The 16,580-nt window shown below is 36.6% G+C and overlaps 2 protein-coding genes across 4 annotated transcripts in view; both read right to left on the minus strand.

Annotated features, from left to right (window-relative positions):
- The window catches only part of LOC145989089 (intraflagellar transport protein 88 homolog), a 16,776-nt gene extending 7,887 nt beyond the window's left edge, over nucleotides 1–8,889 (minus strand). Inside the window, exon 1 of the mRNA XM_083124383.1 lies at nucleotides 8,808–8,889. Coding sequence (XP_082980509.1) covers nucleotides 8,808–8,889 — 82 coding nt within the window. The remainder of the gene's footprint in view (nucleotides 1–8,807) is intronic.
- A 2,875-nt stretch (nucleotides 8,890–11,764) lies between these two features.
- The window catches only part of nompB (intraflagellar transport protein 88-like protein nompB), a 44,990-nt gene continuing 40,174 nt past the window's right edge, over nucleotides 11,765–16,580 (minus strand). For all 3 annotated transcript variants that reach the window (XM_083124005.1, XM_083124007.1, XM_083124006.1), the window contains exons 15-16: nucleotides 16,019–16,234; nucleotides 11,765–12,084 (exon numbers count right to left, since the gene is read on the minus strand). In XM_083124005.1, the coding sequence (XP_082980131.1) occupies nucleotides 11,960–12,084; nucleotides 16,019–16,234 (341 nt within the window). In that variant the 3' untranslated portion in view covers nucleotides 11,765–11,959. The remainder of the gene's footprint in view (nucleotides 12,085–16,018; nucleotides 16,235–16,580) is intronic.

Consider the following 16,580-nt stretch of genomic DNA (forward strand, 5'->3'; position numbering starts at 1 on the left):
ATAAGAAGTTCACCTTTGCATGATAAGTTCTAGTGAAAACTTGTCTGTATAAATGATGGGTGCAATAGAATTAGCGTTGATGCATCCATGATTTTAACACTGAAGGCATAGTGACAGGGTATGGAAGTTAAGTAAATGTCAAGTAAAAATAACTAGATTTTTTCAAAGTAGTAACTGTAACTCAATTACTGTTTTTCAGGTAACAATTAATTAAATTAAGTTACTTTTTCTTATTTGAGAGTAAAGTTTGAATTTTCTCACCTCTATATTATCATTTAAGACTTATTATACCAGTAATATACTTAATGTTAAGTACAGGCGGACATCAGAGAAGAAACAGCTCATTTGCAGTTCATGAATGCAACATGTTTTATCTAGAATAAAGTAGTTGGCTTCTGTGATAGAGTGGCCATAACACACTACAAAGCTAGAAGTCCATGGTTCAAACTCTAGTTAAGGCATGGATGTATCTTTGATAGCTTGCCACATCATCTGTTTCATCAGTTCATCATGTATCCTCTTCATTGCGATAAACCCACACAATAGTAGAGCAAAGTAAAATAACTGAAAAAGAAGCAAAAAATAAACCAACTATAAACGTTACATTTTGTAGCAAAGGTGATTGTAACCGAGTTTGATTAAAAAAAAGAGTAACTGTAATTGGAACTGAGTTACTTTTTTGAGTAAAGTAGCTATAACTCAGTTAATTTTAACATCTAACTTTGCAAACATTGCATAGTAATAACCATGATGAAAATCAAATAAAATTTTGCTTGTGAAACAGAACATTGATTTCTAAAAAGTATTTCTTAATGTATTTCAAATCATGTTCATGCAATTTTTTTTATATAAACAGAGGAGGAAAGCAATTAATTAGCTTATTTATTTACTTTTTCCACATGGAATCAGTTACAACAGTTTGCATCACATGCAGCTGAGAGGCAAATACGATTTACAGCTTGTGGACTCTTCACGGTAGATTTAGCTCTCTTGCACTCGGTAAGTTTGTCTTTATGCAACAACAATTTATATTTTATTGTATTATGAAGGGGTAATGAGAGAGAATTTCCCATCTGCCTACCTGCAGAATAGTTATCAGCATGGGATAGATTTTGGGATGAAGTTTTGGAAAGCAAATACCCTTTACATGTAACTGATAAATGAAATGAAGGACACCCAAACATCCAATCTGGAATTTGAACCCAAGCTTCAGTACAAAACCAGAGAGAGTCCTTGGTTAGAATATCATGTAAGGAATAGCTAGCTATTTGTGCATGTCATCATTTCATATTTCATCCACTCGTCTCCATTATCACAATTATCCCACAGGTAAGAGAATGACATTAACCAAAAATTTAAGAACCAATCAATCAATGACCCAGTTTTTGTGTGAAGATAAATAGAAACGTATATAACAGACTAAACAATTTCTTAGTAGGAATGGACCAATATCAATAAAGTACTTACATAAAATTTACTGACACCGATAACCAATATTCTACTGATCCTATATAAAAATACAAATCATCCTTGATGAACGTGAATCGTTCACTGACCTCCTTAACCCTTAGGTACTATGGACGGTCTATCAGACCGCTGTGTTATTTTGTTTCCATTTTTCTACCTTACCCCTTTGAATGAAAAGTGGACTCTTCCATGTACCTTTCCGTTGAGATGCAATCTACACCAGTTCAAAGTCTTGCATTGTCGTCTTTGATTTCTGAATACTTATTCAGTTTTGTTTCCTGTGAGCAGTCTGTCAGACGTGCCATAGTATTTACGTGAGTTTTTTACCTTGTATACTCGTATATATTGTACTGACAAGAAGGAGAATACAGGTATATATATGTTACTCTCGATTTGTAATACTATGAGAAAATAAAAAGCAATAGTAATGGTATTTCAAAGGTAATGGAAATGAGTATGCATAAGTTTTAGTATTTTCTTATCATTTACGATCTTGTTGTTATTAAATTGTCTGTATTGTTTATACTATTATTATTTTTTTACTATTTTATATATACTATAATAAACTAACTTCACTTAACATGACTTAACCCCTAAAATAAATAAAAATTTTATTTCTGTGACGTAAATGTCCTAAAACACAGAAAATGATGCAGAGGTTTCGCAGACCGCTCCATAGTAGTTCCGTAGTAGTTCCATAGTACCTAAGGGTTAACACTAGTTTACTAGTGCTGTACAGCAAACTTACTTACTTGAGGGGGAGAGGCTCACAGGGCCACACCTTTTTTTATCACTAAAATCACTAAAATTCAAGAAACCATTTTGATTTTTAATTACTGCTTCGTTTGTTGATTATATTTGTGCAATTATATATAATAATTACAAAAATTACAATCATTAATAAAAAATAATAACCAATTATTGTACGAGTATTATACACATATTTTACCATTCACTAAAACTCACAAAAACACAATAATTTTCATCAATGCTTTTTGTTTTTAGAGGTGCAGTTGTATTGTATAATAATTACAAAAATGATCATCAGTACATTTACTGGCATGAGTGTCTCGTATGACATGCAATCAAATATGGCACTTTATATGCCCACCAAGTGCATTTTGTCTCCTATTTACATTACAGTTATGTTTTTATGAACAAAAGTAATACAGAAATATTGGGAATGCCCTGGGCAGGGGTTCCCAAACTTTTTTGTTTCACTGCACCCTTAGTGCTTCAAGATTTTTCGTAGCACCCAAGTCAGTGTGTGGGTCTATCTAACACTTGCAACACTCCATATGGTTAGGTTGCTTGCCTTAAGTTAAAAAATAATCACATATTTCAGAAACATTTTATGTGTAAAAAGTACTAAATAAGCACATATTTAGAACAATCATATCACTGATTGAATTTACAATTGTAATTAGTGGGACAGGTGAGCTTGATGTCCACTGCATATCTTCTCAAATCTTGGTATCAAAGAGGACACAACCACCCTCATTTCCTGGTCCATGTTATTTTTTGCACGATACTTGCGCTTTACCACAGCAACCGCCAAAAGTCCAGTTTCACACAAATATGACGTCGCAAATGTAATTAAGATTCGCAGAGCTTTACCACATAGCAGCGGATATTCATCTTTTGCTGATATCTAACACTGACTTGGTTCGTTCCATACTGCCAAACTTGGTCTTCAGCATATTATCATAAGACACCTCAATAAGATTTTCTTCCTTCTGCTGAAGTAAATTCAGATGGAGCTCTGGCTGTGAATGGGTCTTGAATCCTTGCGAACTTGTCAATATTATCTTCTTCAAGGCATTTCTCAAACCAGTTCATAAGATGTGAAAAATGCTTTTCAAACCCAGATTTTATGTTAGAGAAACTCGTAGTTACTGAGAAGAACAAACTCACGCTATCCACACAGCCGCATGACAAACAACTGCCTTCTATACTGCAGACTTCACTTGAATCCAAATTCAAAAGATTCTGTTAAAATTCTTAACTCAAACGCCATCTAGTATTCATATCGAAAAGCTAAATACTGATTCCTAGTGCCTGTTAGTAGTTCTTCCAATCATGGGATGAACAGATTGATGCGATGGTTCGGTTCTAAAACCATATGTAGACTAACAAGTGTCATTTCAGTGAAAATATTGGAACATTTCGCGATGCCCCTGTAAGCTAGCAACAGTGCCCCAGGGCAGCATGGCACACACTTTGGTAAGCCACTGCTCTAGAGAACAATGTAATTTATTTTCAATTCTTTAAAAAAAATTCAGTTGAAAAATTGAAAAAATAGAGGTGGTGGGCCCTACAGCCACTCACTGCCCCCCTTTGGTTAAGCTAGGGTTAATAAATGTATGTTACCAGACGACTGCAATGCAAAAGAAGTTGCATATGTAGACATTTAGTTTTTTTTAAAGAGCAGAGAATGGAGATTATATATTTATATCCATAAAATTTAAAGCAAAATGGAAGAATATTGCACTAAATTATGAGACATTTACAGATATATTGGATTGGTAATTTTACCGATGGCTATAACAACTGATACCGATAGATTACCTATTTATTTGTCCCATCCCTAGTAGGTATTATAAATTTTATCTGATCTTGAACAACTTTTGTAATCAAATAGATACCTTCTCTTACTTTTGAAGATTGTTGCTGCTGTTTCAACCTATATAATTATTCTGATCCAGTTCCGACAAGAAGAAAAAGCATGTGTCCAAGCAGCACCAATTGCAACATCCAATCCACAGCTCAGAAGTGCACCAACAACCGACACCATGGAGAGTACTACAATGTCATATATGTAATGTATGGTACGATGTTGGCCTTTTATTACTTTCCATTAATGACTAAATATGTTTTACACAGCTATGTAATTATGATGAATGTAGGGTTGTAATTGCAGGGGAGATAAGGGGAAATTCTCTAATGATCCTGTGAGGTTTGAGTCTGAGTTTCTGAGTGTTATTATTGCACGTTAATTGCTAATTCTGTCAACGTTATTTGTGTTAACCATTCATTGTAAATGGTGTTATGATCTATTGATAATGAGGTCAGGTGCTCTGTGTTAGCATTTTATGCTGAGTTGTAATGTTAATAAGTAGGGACATTGAATTTTCGCGATGCGCGAAATGTGAAAAAAAGATGCAATTTTGAACATTCTGCAAGTAACTTCACCCCCAATGATGAAATATGCATGAGTTTTGTTTGCGAAGTAATGCGAAATGTGTGCTTTTCCACGAAATGAACGATTTTTCGCGAAATAACCGTGAAATATCATCAAATTAAGTAGAAAACACACAAAAACCGGCAATCAAGGTTTTGCACTGCAGCTGTAGCAGCGATAAGATTGGTCTGTTCCCGCACATCAAGGGAAACAATAGTGTCATTTGTGTTCAGTCATGAATGAATTTTGTTTATCATCATGTGATTTTCAACATGTGTTTGTGTATGTGCAGTAGTGATTATTTTATTTGTTGGACAGCAAGGATATCCTTTAAATACATACAATGAATAAATCACTTGAGATATGCAATTTAGAAATGAAATGATTTTGTGTTTATGTTTTCTTTTTGGTTGGACAGCTAAGTACTGTGTATGTGTACAGTATATAAAAATGAAGTAGTTTATCAATTTATAGCTCTTTTGTATGTTGTTTCCTATTTTTTTTTCCACTGGTGGTATATATTGCTGATCTAACATTTTATTTACCGCTCTCCTCAGTTTTTATTTACCATAAATTTGTCTCCCTATTAATAAGGTACTGTGTGGTCGCAAAGAATAAAAGTAAAAAAAGTAAAGTGTTCCCCTGTGCATAGCACCACGCCATGAAGGCGTATAGGGGGTGTGGGGGTAACGCCCCACACTTTCTTGATCCGGTCGTGAGTGGGGGTGATGTGATCAGCATCACGCCCCTAACCGCCTTTACCCCCCAGGGTTTCCCCCAGGTACCCATGTTATTCGACGCTGGGTGGGCGCCGGGGCCGCTTTCACCGTTAGAAAAGTTCCCGGATTTGAACCGGCCGGGGATCGAACCCGGGACCTTGAGCATGGTAGTCAGACGCGTTACCGACTGAGCCACCGATTTATCTTATAATTGTATATTAACGTTTAGCACACGTTAAATATTATAATATGTATTTATCGTTTATGCCTTGAGCATGTAGTTCAATCTACGGCCATAGAGATGGCCTTGCCTGCTCTCGCAAAGTTCCACGTAGTTCGCATGAACGGCACTAGAGGCGCTACTCTGAACTGAGGCTATATAACCGGCTGCGAAGCAGATTTTCTTCAGTTGGCTTTCAGGTCTGCTCACGATAAGATCTCGCTTAAAAATTGACCTGGAAGAAAGGTGCTCTCCGCTCTTGAGAGAGGCCAAGCACCCTAAAGAAGTTGCACTCTGCTTACGAGTGAGAGAGATCCCACTCCAGTTGTTGGCGAGAGAAACAAACTCCACTTTAGGGTGAGAGGACCCACTCTGCTTACAGCGAGAGCTTTCAGCCACTATTAACCAGCGGTACCCTGCCGGTGATTCAGGCGTTGGGTTATTAGGCAACCACTCATAAGGTTTACTGTTGTGTGCCCAGTTATTGTTAACGCCGGGAGTAAATGGAACGGTAATTGTAATTACAGGTTTTGCCGTTTACTGCTTAAACCCCACAGAAAGGTGCTGGGCGTTATTAGGCCGTAGGGGTGTAGCTTTGACTGTAAAATTACAGGTCAGATAAAGTACGTCGGTTATCGTGAGGGTGACCTTAATAGATGCCCTTATTCCCCAAAACCCACCAGTTCCCTGCAGCTACAGAAGTCGGTGCAAGTAAAGGACTGCACTTTCCTGACATTTGTTGGAGATATGGTTATGATTCCAGAGGGCAGCTGCAGCAGTGTTCCTGTTTCAGGTTTACGGCAGTGTTGCTATTAAAATAAGCCATTCTCCCCCATTGTGTGGCAGTATATTGGCCTAGTGAGTGTAATATCCTACACGGGCATGTGCTAAACTTACACCGTTTACTGTTGCTATTGCATAAGTATATCCAGCTATGGTCATTACACCTTCTCTAAACTTTAAACTGTGTACTTTCCCAAACCCAGAGTGAAATAGAGTCTCATGCCACCGCTGGAAAAATGTTAGCATGATGGGTAAAACTTTGCAGTGAAATCCCTGCCTCTTTCCAAATATTTAGCCCTAGGAGGAAGTAATATTTTGGGGGAAAGAAAATTTAATCTTACTCATCTAATTAATTTTACTGCCTTCTTTGTTCTTGTCAATAATGTTCTTAACAAAATAAAATTATCACTTACACTCAAAAATGTGTAATAAATGAATGTACTCTGTCACTTTCTTTATGCATATTAAATTTCCTATGAACAGAACAGGTCCATCCATATTGTCTGACACCTAAAAAGTTCTACATATTATATACATCAGTCAGTGCTTGAAATGAAAAAATGTTCAATTAGGGGGGTATTTGCTTGAGCCTTGGGGATAGTTGGAAGGGGCATTCCATGAAAAGTGGTCCTAATCCATGTAAATAACAAAAGGAATCAATCTTAAAATTATTTTTCATGTTTGGGGAATAAAGGACGTGGTGGACAATTAGACCTAAGTGAGTCACTAAGTGGATGGTGGCAGGGGCCACAGAAATAAATAGAACCTCTACAACTAAGTTTCATGGAAAAAGTTAGTAACTCGCTTGCATCTAATTATTATGAACCATGTATTTTATTCCCCAAACATAAAATAATTTACCATTGTTTATAATTACATTCAGGTTTAAATTAAATGTTTGACAAGTCCCTTTTGGCTGGTCCGCGTCTTTCATAATTAATATTATGGACAATATTGAATATTTAATGTTTTCTTTTGTCATATGTTTAGTTACCATTTGTGATTATTAGAGTTGGCTAGCTTTGCGAATGCTTGGGAAGTTCCGAGTGACACTGATCAAGTCACAAAGCTGGCCCGAGCATTCCTATATAAACGGTGCGACTGTGAAATTCTTGGCAGTTGCTCTACAGATTTAGTACGATGTACTTGGTGCGTACTGAAAGTCGTGATCAACTTTTTATTTCAGACGTAAATGTTCACGTAGAGAGATGTGCTGTATAAGACAGTTAGAACCATCTATTGTAACAACATACACTTGAAAGTACGTATGCGCATTAGCGAGTAGCGAGTAATGGCTCCGTTTGACACGTCGTTTCGCCAGCATGCAGTAATCGAATTTCTGTTGAAGGAAGGTGCATCGGCATCAGATATCCACCGCCGATTGCAGGAAGTGTATGGTGATCAGTGTATGGCTGCCAGTAGCATCAGGCGATGGATAAAACATTTTAGAGGTGGAAACACAGACATCAGTAATCTCCCTCGCACAGGCCGCCCGAGAACTGCCTTGAACAACAGGAACGTGGCTCGCATCCAGGAAATCATCCAGGGGAACAGGCGTGTTTCGGTTAGGGAACTTTCACACATTGTTGGAGTAGGGCACAGTGCTATCCAGGAGATGATTGGTGTACTGGGTTACCGGAAAGTGTGTTGCAGATGGGTGCCAAGGGATTTGAATGCGGCACAAAAACGAAACAGAAAAGATGTTTGCACGGAACTTTTGGCATGGTACCGAGCAGAGGATGGAGGCGAGGGTTTCTTGAAGTGTTTGGTTACTGGAGACGAAACCATTTTCCACCTCTACGAGCCTGAGAGTAAACGTCAAAGCCTGGAGTGGCAACCCATCACCAAGAAAGAAGAAACCGAGGACAATATCATCAGCTGGCAAAGTAATGGGAACTGTCTTCTGGGATTCGGAGGGTGTTCTTCTCGTGGACTTCCTCACTCCAGGGGAAACAATCAATGCTGCTCACTATGTGCGCACTTTGAGAAAACTTCGTCGTGCTATTCGTGAAAAACGTCCTGGCAGGGATAGTGTTATCCTCCAACACGACAATGTCAAGCCGCACACAGCACAGATAACGAGGGAAGAAGTTGCCAGATTTGGGTGGGAACTCCGGACATCCTCCCTACAGTCCAGATCTGGCTCCTTCTGACTTTCACTTGTTTTCTTTTCTGAAAGAACACATGCGGGAAAACAGATATGACACCAACAAGGAAGTGGAACTTGCCGTTAGGAGAATACTCAGACGTGCCCGAACGGAGTTCTCCAACAGAGGAATTTTCAAACTTCCAGAACGTTGGCAAAAATGTGTCGATTTAGATGGTGATTATGTTGAAGACTAATAAAGGTATGTACTTAAACAGGCATATATTAGATTCTTTTTTGTACAGTTTACTTCCTTCTTGTAACATGTTGATCACGACTTTCAGTACGCACGATACATCATTCTCTGCAATGTGGCTGCTCTGTGAGGTCTTGATAAGCCTCGAGATGAGGTTGGACCCGAGCTGTTGGTCATCGTTGCTGTAGTGGATTGTTAATTATTGTCTTTTAAATTATTTTGTCTTTTTTAAAATTGATATTAGTTTAAGATGTTTGTTTCTTTCCGTGTTTCGTGGAATTTGATGATCTTGTAATATAGGATTGAGTCCGAACATTGTCTAGCAATCAATGTTTCAGTGGCAAAAGCTTGTAGTTACGTTGTTTTTTTTTTCGAATATGGTAACTGTTCCGTCTCTTTTGTATTTGTAACCTTTCTGCTTTTGAGTTTAGCAGAACTTCATATCTGGGTTCGAACCCGAACGTATGCATTAGTGTTGCAGTGGCCTTGTTGGACCCGAGTTTTTAATATTTAAGTAGTTTTCATGGGTCCGGGCAGCCTAGTTATTTTGCTGATAGATTTCTGTAAAGTTTTCACAGTATCAGGAATTGCTTTTCCTTTCTCTTCAAGTATGGTTTTCCATCACATTTTCTAAATTACAATTATTGTTCATCTACAGCAGGTAGGCCTGTCTCCAGGCTCGCTTTATCCGTTACTTTCTGAGCTTTACGCAAAATTTAGGTCCATCAAGCATCAAACCAATGCCCACGCACACTTTGTAAATCTTTCACCGTTCGAGTTCGAGGAGAAAAGAAATGTTATATTTGTAAAAACCTTTGAGAAAGCTTATTTTATCATTTCGAGACAGAAAGTGATTTTCATCTTTATCAGCTTAAAATCCCATTGTTGTACGCGTGTACTTTTCCTTAAGAAGAAAAAAAGAGATGTAAATAAAAGCTATTTAGATTGTCAGTAAAAAAAAGTGTTTGCAGTATAATTTTCTCGCATACCCAGTGTTGCCAAATTTGTGTGTAATCTCTTTCTGGTGAATACTCAATGCAACATTGACAGGTTTCTTTTGTTTTTTGGCCAAAATTACTTATGTTCAATCACACGTTCCTGAGATGGCATCATGGAAGATTCCATTAAAAAGAGTACCTCTAACTGATCTACCAAAAGCTAGCTTCGGGGCCGAAGAGGAATCACTTGTGAAAAACAAGGAAGGCATATCGAGTGGAGAGAGTGATGGCGGAGCGTTAACACAATTCTCATTTGTACCAAGACAGAGACATATGCAAAGAAAGATTCTTCCTTCCCTTTTTGAAGCAATGAAGTGTTGGACGTCAAAGCACTGCCCTCATATATTTGCCTTTGATTCTTCTTGTTAATTATTAAATTGTATGCGCCGCATGAGGGAAAATTCCACACCTAAGTCACCATAGATGAAGAGAGTTAATTAAGTAGATTCAGCAAATTTCAGGCTAGGTGCTTACTGGTTGTGTTTAGGAAACATTGTAGAGTCTTTGTGTGCATTGTATCCCACTTTTTCTCTGTCATTCATCATGCACCCTCTTCTTCTTCTTCTTCTTCTTCGTCGTTATCATCGTCGTCACGACTTAAATGTGTGTCATGTTTGTGAATGGATATTTCAAAAACAAAAATTATTAGCATCTGTAGCCTATATGGCACATAAATTCAAATTTTGCTACACTTTTAAAGCGTCACATGCGAAACACATTTTCGTTCATGCATTCAGGCTATGTCATCTTACTCAAGTTTTTTTCATTTGTTAGCAGACACCACAAAGTACTTCATAATCCTATAAAATCAGTTCTTTAAAAATTAGGGATGGGATGATATGAAATTTTGGCCGATACTGATAATATACCGGTATAAAATTTCCTGATACCGATAACCGACATAAAATTCTAAATTGTTCTTGAAGAATCTAAAGGGGACATTCACCTCCTTAATAAGTGTGTGTTAACACATGCATGCAGTGCAAAAGAAGCTGCATATTTAGATCATTACTTTTTAAAAAGTAGGGCATGGAGATTGTATGTTTACACACATAAAAGTTATAACAATATGGCAGAATATTGCATTAAATTATAAGATACTTATAGATATATTGGATCAGTAAAATTATCAGTAATTTTACTGATACACCAATATGCCTATATTGGCCAATACCGATAGCGTACCCATACATCTGACCCATCCCTATTAAAAATATTTTAATCCAACTCCTATGTAGAGCCTTACATTTTTAGGTGTAAAATGTTGCATACGTATCACTGGAATGATCTGGAAGGGACCTATAGTTTAGCATGGTGTCAGTTTAGGGAATTTTTTGCCTAAATATTCCCAGCTGATGAAATAATGAATACTGTTCATTAAAATTGTGGAAAAATTCAAGTTTAAATTTGGGGCTGTGCGTGTGATTTGCATTTGACCTGCCTTCTATCTCTTGTCATTTCAATGTTAAATCTTGCTATGGTAAAACACATCACAGTCATGGATGGTTACAGAAATTCATTAACGCACTGAATGATTGCATTGCATTGATTTGGTGTTATATAAGTCCACTTTGTGCACAGTTAAAAGTGGGATCAGAACCACTATGTGCCTCCTCCGGGTATCGAACCCGGGAACCCCGCACTGAATGAATCATTAACATTTCACAATGAATTTTAATTCTTACTATTTTTATATAAGATTGATACACTATCAGTTATCGATTGATTCATTTGGTTTACTTCACTTCGTGTTTCTGCCACTTTTGATTAACCGCGGAGATGAAGATGAGTGACCATGTGATGAAATTGATGAGGGTGCGTTCAGAAAGAACACCCATGCCCAGGCTGGAATTTGAACCTGGGACCCTTAACATTGTGGCACACTGTTCTAACAACTCTGCCAAGGAGGCTGGTACTATCAGTTATTGGTCTTTAAGTTCATTCTAGTTTCCATAAATTTTTGATATGTAATAAAATTGTTGAATAAATCCTGCCTTTCAAATTTCTAGCAATGTGTGGCTTCTCTGCTATGAAAACAGTAAATGCATATCAGTGTATTCATACATATTTTATTACATACATTGAAATAGAAGCAACACTAAACAGCAAGTGTGCTTTTAATAGTTACTTTTATCAACAATAAATTAAGTGCACTTAATTGACTAGACATTGACTAGAATAAACTGTGATTGTGTTTAACATCACGTGTCTTAGAGTAAAACAGATGAGTAGCTGAATAAATTTGCACTTTATTCAGGCAGCAAATCATCACCCAATTCTTCATCCCCAAAGTCATCATCTTGCTGAGGCTTCAGGCCAGCTGAAGTTCTTGGACGTTCAGGTAACGGACCAATGGGATCATTGTAGGATGTATCTGACAAACAAGAATAATAATAACTTTTAACTTGTAAGCATTGTTACTTCGAGTAGGGACAGGATAAATTAATTGGTATTTGTAGGTTCCAGCATTTGGAAAGTTACTTTTTAAGAGAAATTGTTAATTTTTTTAAATGTAACTCACTTAGTTATGTTTTTTAAGTACCGTATTTACTCATGTATAATGTGCACATTTTTCCAATTTTTTTGCTCCCAAAAACTGTGGTGCGTATTATTCACGGAATAATTCGGACAGCCAACATGAAACCGTACAGAGTCATTCCATGGTTTTGTAACACTTTCATTGATTTTTCATGTTATATATCGTTGTAAAGCTTAAGTCCTGCAGTTTCTGAATATGGCAACAGTATTCCATTCAAGATGGTGATACTAATGTGAAATGCGGTTGAAATAACTTCTTCACAAAATGAAGGAACGTTCTGATTTTTACTTTGCTATTCAAAGTATGCTCAAAAGTAAATTAATTAGTAGAGATGCAAAAACCCATAAGACCTGTCATTACATGTGGAGCAGAGATGTGGATGCTACCAGATATAGAAAAAAAAAAAAAATTGAGAAGAATTGAAAGAAAGGTGTTAAGGAAAATATATGGACCAATATTGGGGAAAAGATGATGGAGAATACGATATAATGAAGAAATAGAGAGAATAATAAAGGAAGAAGATATAGTGAGGTTTATAACATCAAGAAGATTGCAATGGCTAGGTCAAGTACAAAGAATGGAAGTGACGGCAATGCCTAAAATAATAATGAATGCAAAAATATATTCATCGAGGAAAAAAGAAAGACCAAGATTAAGATTAAGATAGCTGGAAGATGTGGAAGAAGATTTGAGAATTATGAAGATTAGAGGATGGAATGGGAATATGAGAGAGAGAAGACGGTGGAAGCTAATTGTTGAGGAGGCCAAGGCTCACCCAGGGCTGTAGCACCGAAAGGTAGGTAGGTAGGATAAAAGAAAATATAAGGAAAAAGAAAATAATAATTAAAATGTATTACTGGCCAAATATTATAATTATAATTTTATATATATATATATATATATATATATATATATATATATATATATATATATTAGGGATGGGCCGATATGAAATTTTGGCCTGGACCGATATAAAATTTACAGATACCGATAACCGATATTCTACCGATCCGATATAAAATTAGAAATGGTCCTTGAAGAACCTGAAAGGTTCATTGACCTCCTTAATAAATGTGTGTTTCAAGGTGACTGCAGTACAAAAGAAATTGCATATTTAGACATTTACTTTTTTAGAAAGTAGGGCATGGAGATTATCCATAAAAATTACAACAAAATGGCAGAATTTTGCACTAAATTATCAGATATTTATCGATATATCAGATCGGTAAAATAATCGGTAATTTTACCGATAAACCGATATACCGATATATCGACCGATACCGATAGAGTACCGATTAATCGGTCCCATCCCTGATATATATATACATATATATGGAGTGTGTAATTCTTGTGCTGCTAAATGCTAGTTTGAGGGTCCTGAATGTGCCTTTTATAAATTTTACGTTAGTTACGGGAAAAGTATAAATTTTGAAGTTCTTTTAGAAAAAATAAAGAAGGAATGAGCAAAACCACGTATAAAAGTTAGAAGGCCATTTGCCATGATTTTTTACTTTGTAATGTAATGTTCTGCGACACCAAGAAAAGCAGTGCCATTCTGGCGGAATTCGAGAATGCACTTCCCTTCACATGGGATGCATATCAGCGGTATTTGTTGGGCAAGAAATAACAGAATATGAACTCCTGAGCACTGGAAATCCAGAACATAATTTTGATCTCGCTGTCTACTATTACAGAATAAATAAGGTGGTTAGTTAAAGAGTGATAGCTTTAGGATGCTAAACACAGTGCAGGGAGAGGGGGGAGGTGTTGTGGGTTGGTAACTGATGGCATACAAAAGTGATATTCTTCTCCTCTTGGTCCACAAAGCAACAAGTGATCCATTGAATAGGTATGATGTCATTCACTCTTGATTGGCATAACAATAGCTTTACGACCTACAACTAAAAGAGCCATTTCTTGAAACTGGATTATACTGCGCATTATATACGAGATATAATTGTTCCTCACTTTTGCCCATCAAAAACCAGGGTGCACATTATCACGCACGTGCATTATACACACGTAAATATGGTAATTTTAAAGTTAATATTCAATTAAGTAAGTTTTATGGTTACTTTATTCTTGATAAACAATAACATGATTAATTATAGTTAATATTCAATTAAGTAAGTTTAAACAATAACATGGAATGGAAAAAGTGCTGCAAACATGAACTGTAAGCAGGCTCTTCAATTTTTTGCTGATGACCAATTAATTTTCATCAAATTATACTAAACACACAGATAAAACAGCAAGAACAAAAATACAGATGAAACCAGGGCTGGCTTGGTAGCTCAGTTGATAGATCAATGGCACGGTATGCCAGAGACAAAGGTTCAAGTCTTGGTTGAGCCTGCATTTTCGCTGAAATTTTATTTAAATATGGAAAGCATAGAAATATCAAAATTCAAAGTCAAACTTATGCTTGAAAACATTACAACAAGCAAGGCATTATCATATAACAGATACCGATATGAAAATTAAAATTTAATATGAAATTTAGGAAACAATGAAACAAACCTTGATCATTTGTGTAAAAGTAAGTGATAATTATGTTACTTGTATCTGAAAAGTAACTGTTACTGTGTCGCAAGTAATTTGTTACTTCCAATCACTGATAATTATCCAATTATAATTGATTGGATTGATTTGTTGTTTTAAGTCCACTTTATGCACAGTAAGGCTAATCAGGACTGGACCTACAGTTTAAAGTGGGATCCGAACCACTATGTGCCTCCACCAGGAATCAAACCCGGGACCCCTTGATTACAAGGCGACGACGCTACCACTGCGCCACCGGGAGACCCTCCAAGCACTGATAAGTTTTGGTAAAGTTTCGAATCAGTTGAGTCCTACTACAATACCATTAATCTTTATAAAAATTAAATATATTGTTGAATATTAAATATGAGCATTAAACTGACATGTGTGGGCCTCCCCAACGGAACGGCATAGTGGTAACATCGTCACCTTTTAAACAAGAGGTCCCAGGTTCGATACTCACTGGAGGTTCAGATCCCACTTTAAACCATAGGACCAGTTTCAATTAGCCTTTCTGTGCATAAAGTGGATTTAAAGACAAAACTGGCCAAAGCAGCATGGAAAGTACTCAAACAATGATATTTCTACTGCAACAGTTATTCACAGGAAAATTGGATTTTTCAAAAACTCCTTACGCCACATGTTGGAACTATCATGGTAAAATCTGACTTACCATCTAGTTTTCTGGCTACAAGAAAGTCAGATTTTATCACACCACTTGATATTTATTAATTTATTTTCAAGATTTATTACTTATTAACTGCAGAAGTTTTGATCCATTCCTGTTGCCCATGTCTGTGGGCAAAATTCTGGACTACTAATGTTCGTTAACCAAGATTCTTCACCACTAAATTGTCATGTTTTGATTTTGTCCATAAAATCAGTTTTCCAGGTCTGATGCACACATGACCTTTTCTGATCTCAAATCATTAGAATGGCACCAGTTACAAAACACCAAGTTATGACTCTAGACAATTCATTTCCCCAGAAATGGGCATTCTGGGACACAAATTACTCTGACTTGAGTTTTCAATTATTTTTGAGAATTTCCTGTGTAGTACGAACTGGCAACCAAAAATATTTTAAAATATCTCAATGGATAGGTTTATAGTGTAACAAAACCTGGTGTGAATATCCCTCTCAGTTTTCTTATTATACTCAACATTACAGTTACGTTACATTTTAAACATTCAGTAGTTTTTGGAAAGAATAAAATCAGATAACTCACCTACTTCCCTCTGTGATGGAATGTAATGCTCTTGATCATCTGACTCCATTAGGGAGAGTTTAGTCTGCCGACCTGAGCTGAGGGCTGAGCCAGGAACACTTCGAGGTCCTCGGGAACTGGCCCTACTTACGGGCGATGCTATGCCTGAATCGGTGATTGGGCTGAATGGAACTGCGGACCCTCCTCTGGATGATCTACTGCTGCTACGTCTTGAACCTAGAAAAAAAAACAGATTTCAAAAATTGGTAATTCTTTATAATGCTTTCAGCTAAACAACTACAGCAGATGAAAAGTTTATATCTAATGGCAAGGAAAGTTGTGAACAGGTTTTAAAGGTTAATGTCACTCTCATCGTCACAGATTAGGTTAGGTTAGCTTAATTTGTTAATTTGCTTCACACCTAGTAAATCAAGTGTGGTATTTGCAAAGGGTATTTCTGTAGTAATTGCTGTCAAGTTTAATCACTTTCATCATATATTTCAAAACTGTCGTAGCCAGTAAAGTATATGTATTAAACACCTACCATTGTATTTTATTGTTCAGTTATTTTCATATTAGTTAG

Source organism: Lepisma saccharinum, chromosome 6 (genome assembly GCF_977018435.1).
Source record: "Lepisma saccharinum chromosome 6, izLepSacc3.1, whole genome shotgun sequence".
Lineage (NCBI taxonomy): Eukaryota > Metazoa > Arthropoda > Insecta > Zygentoma > Lepismatidae > Lepisma > Lepisma saccharinum.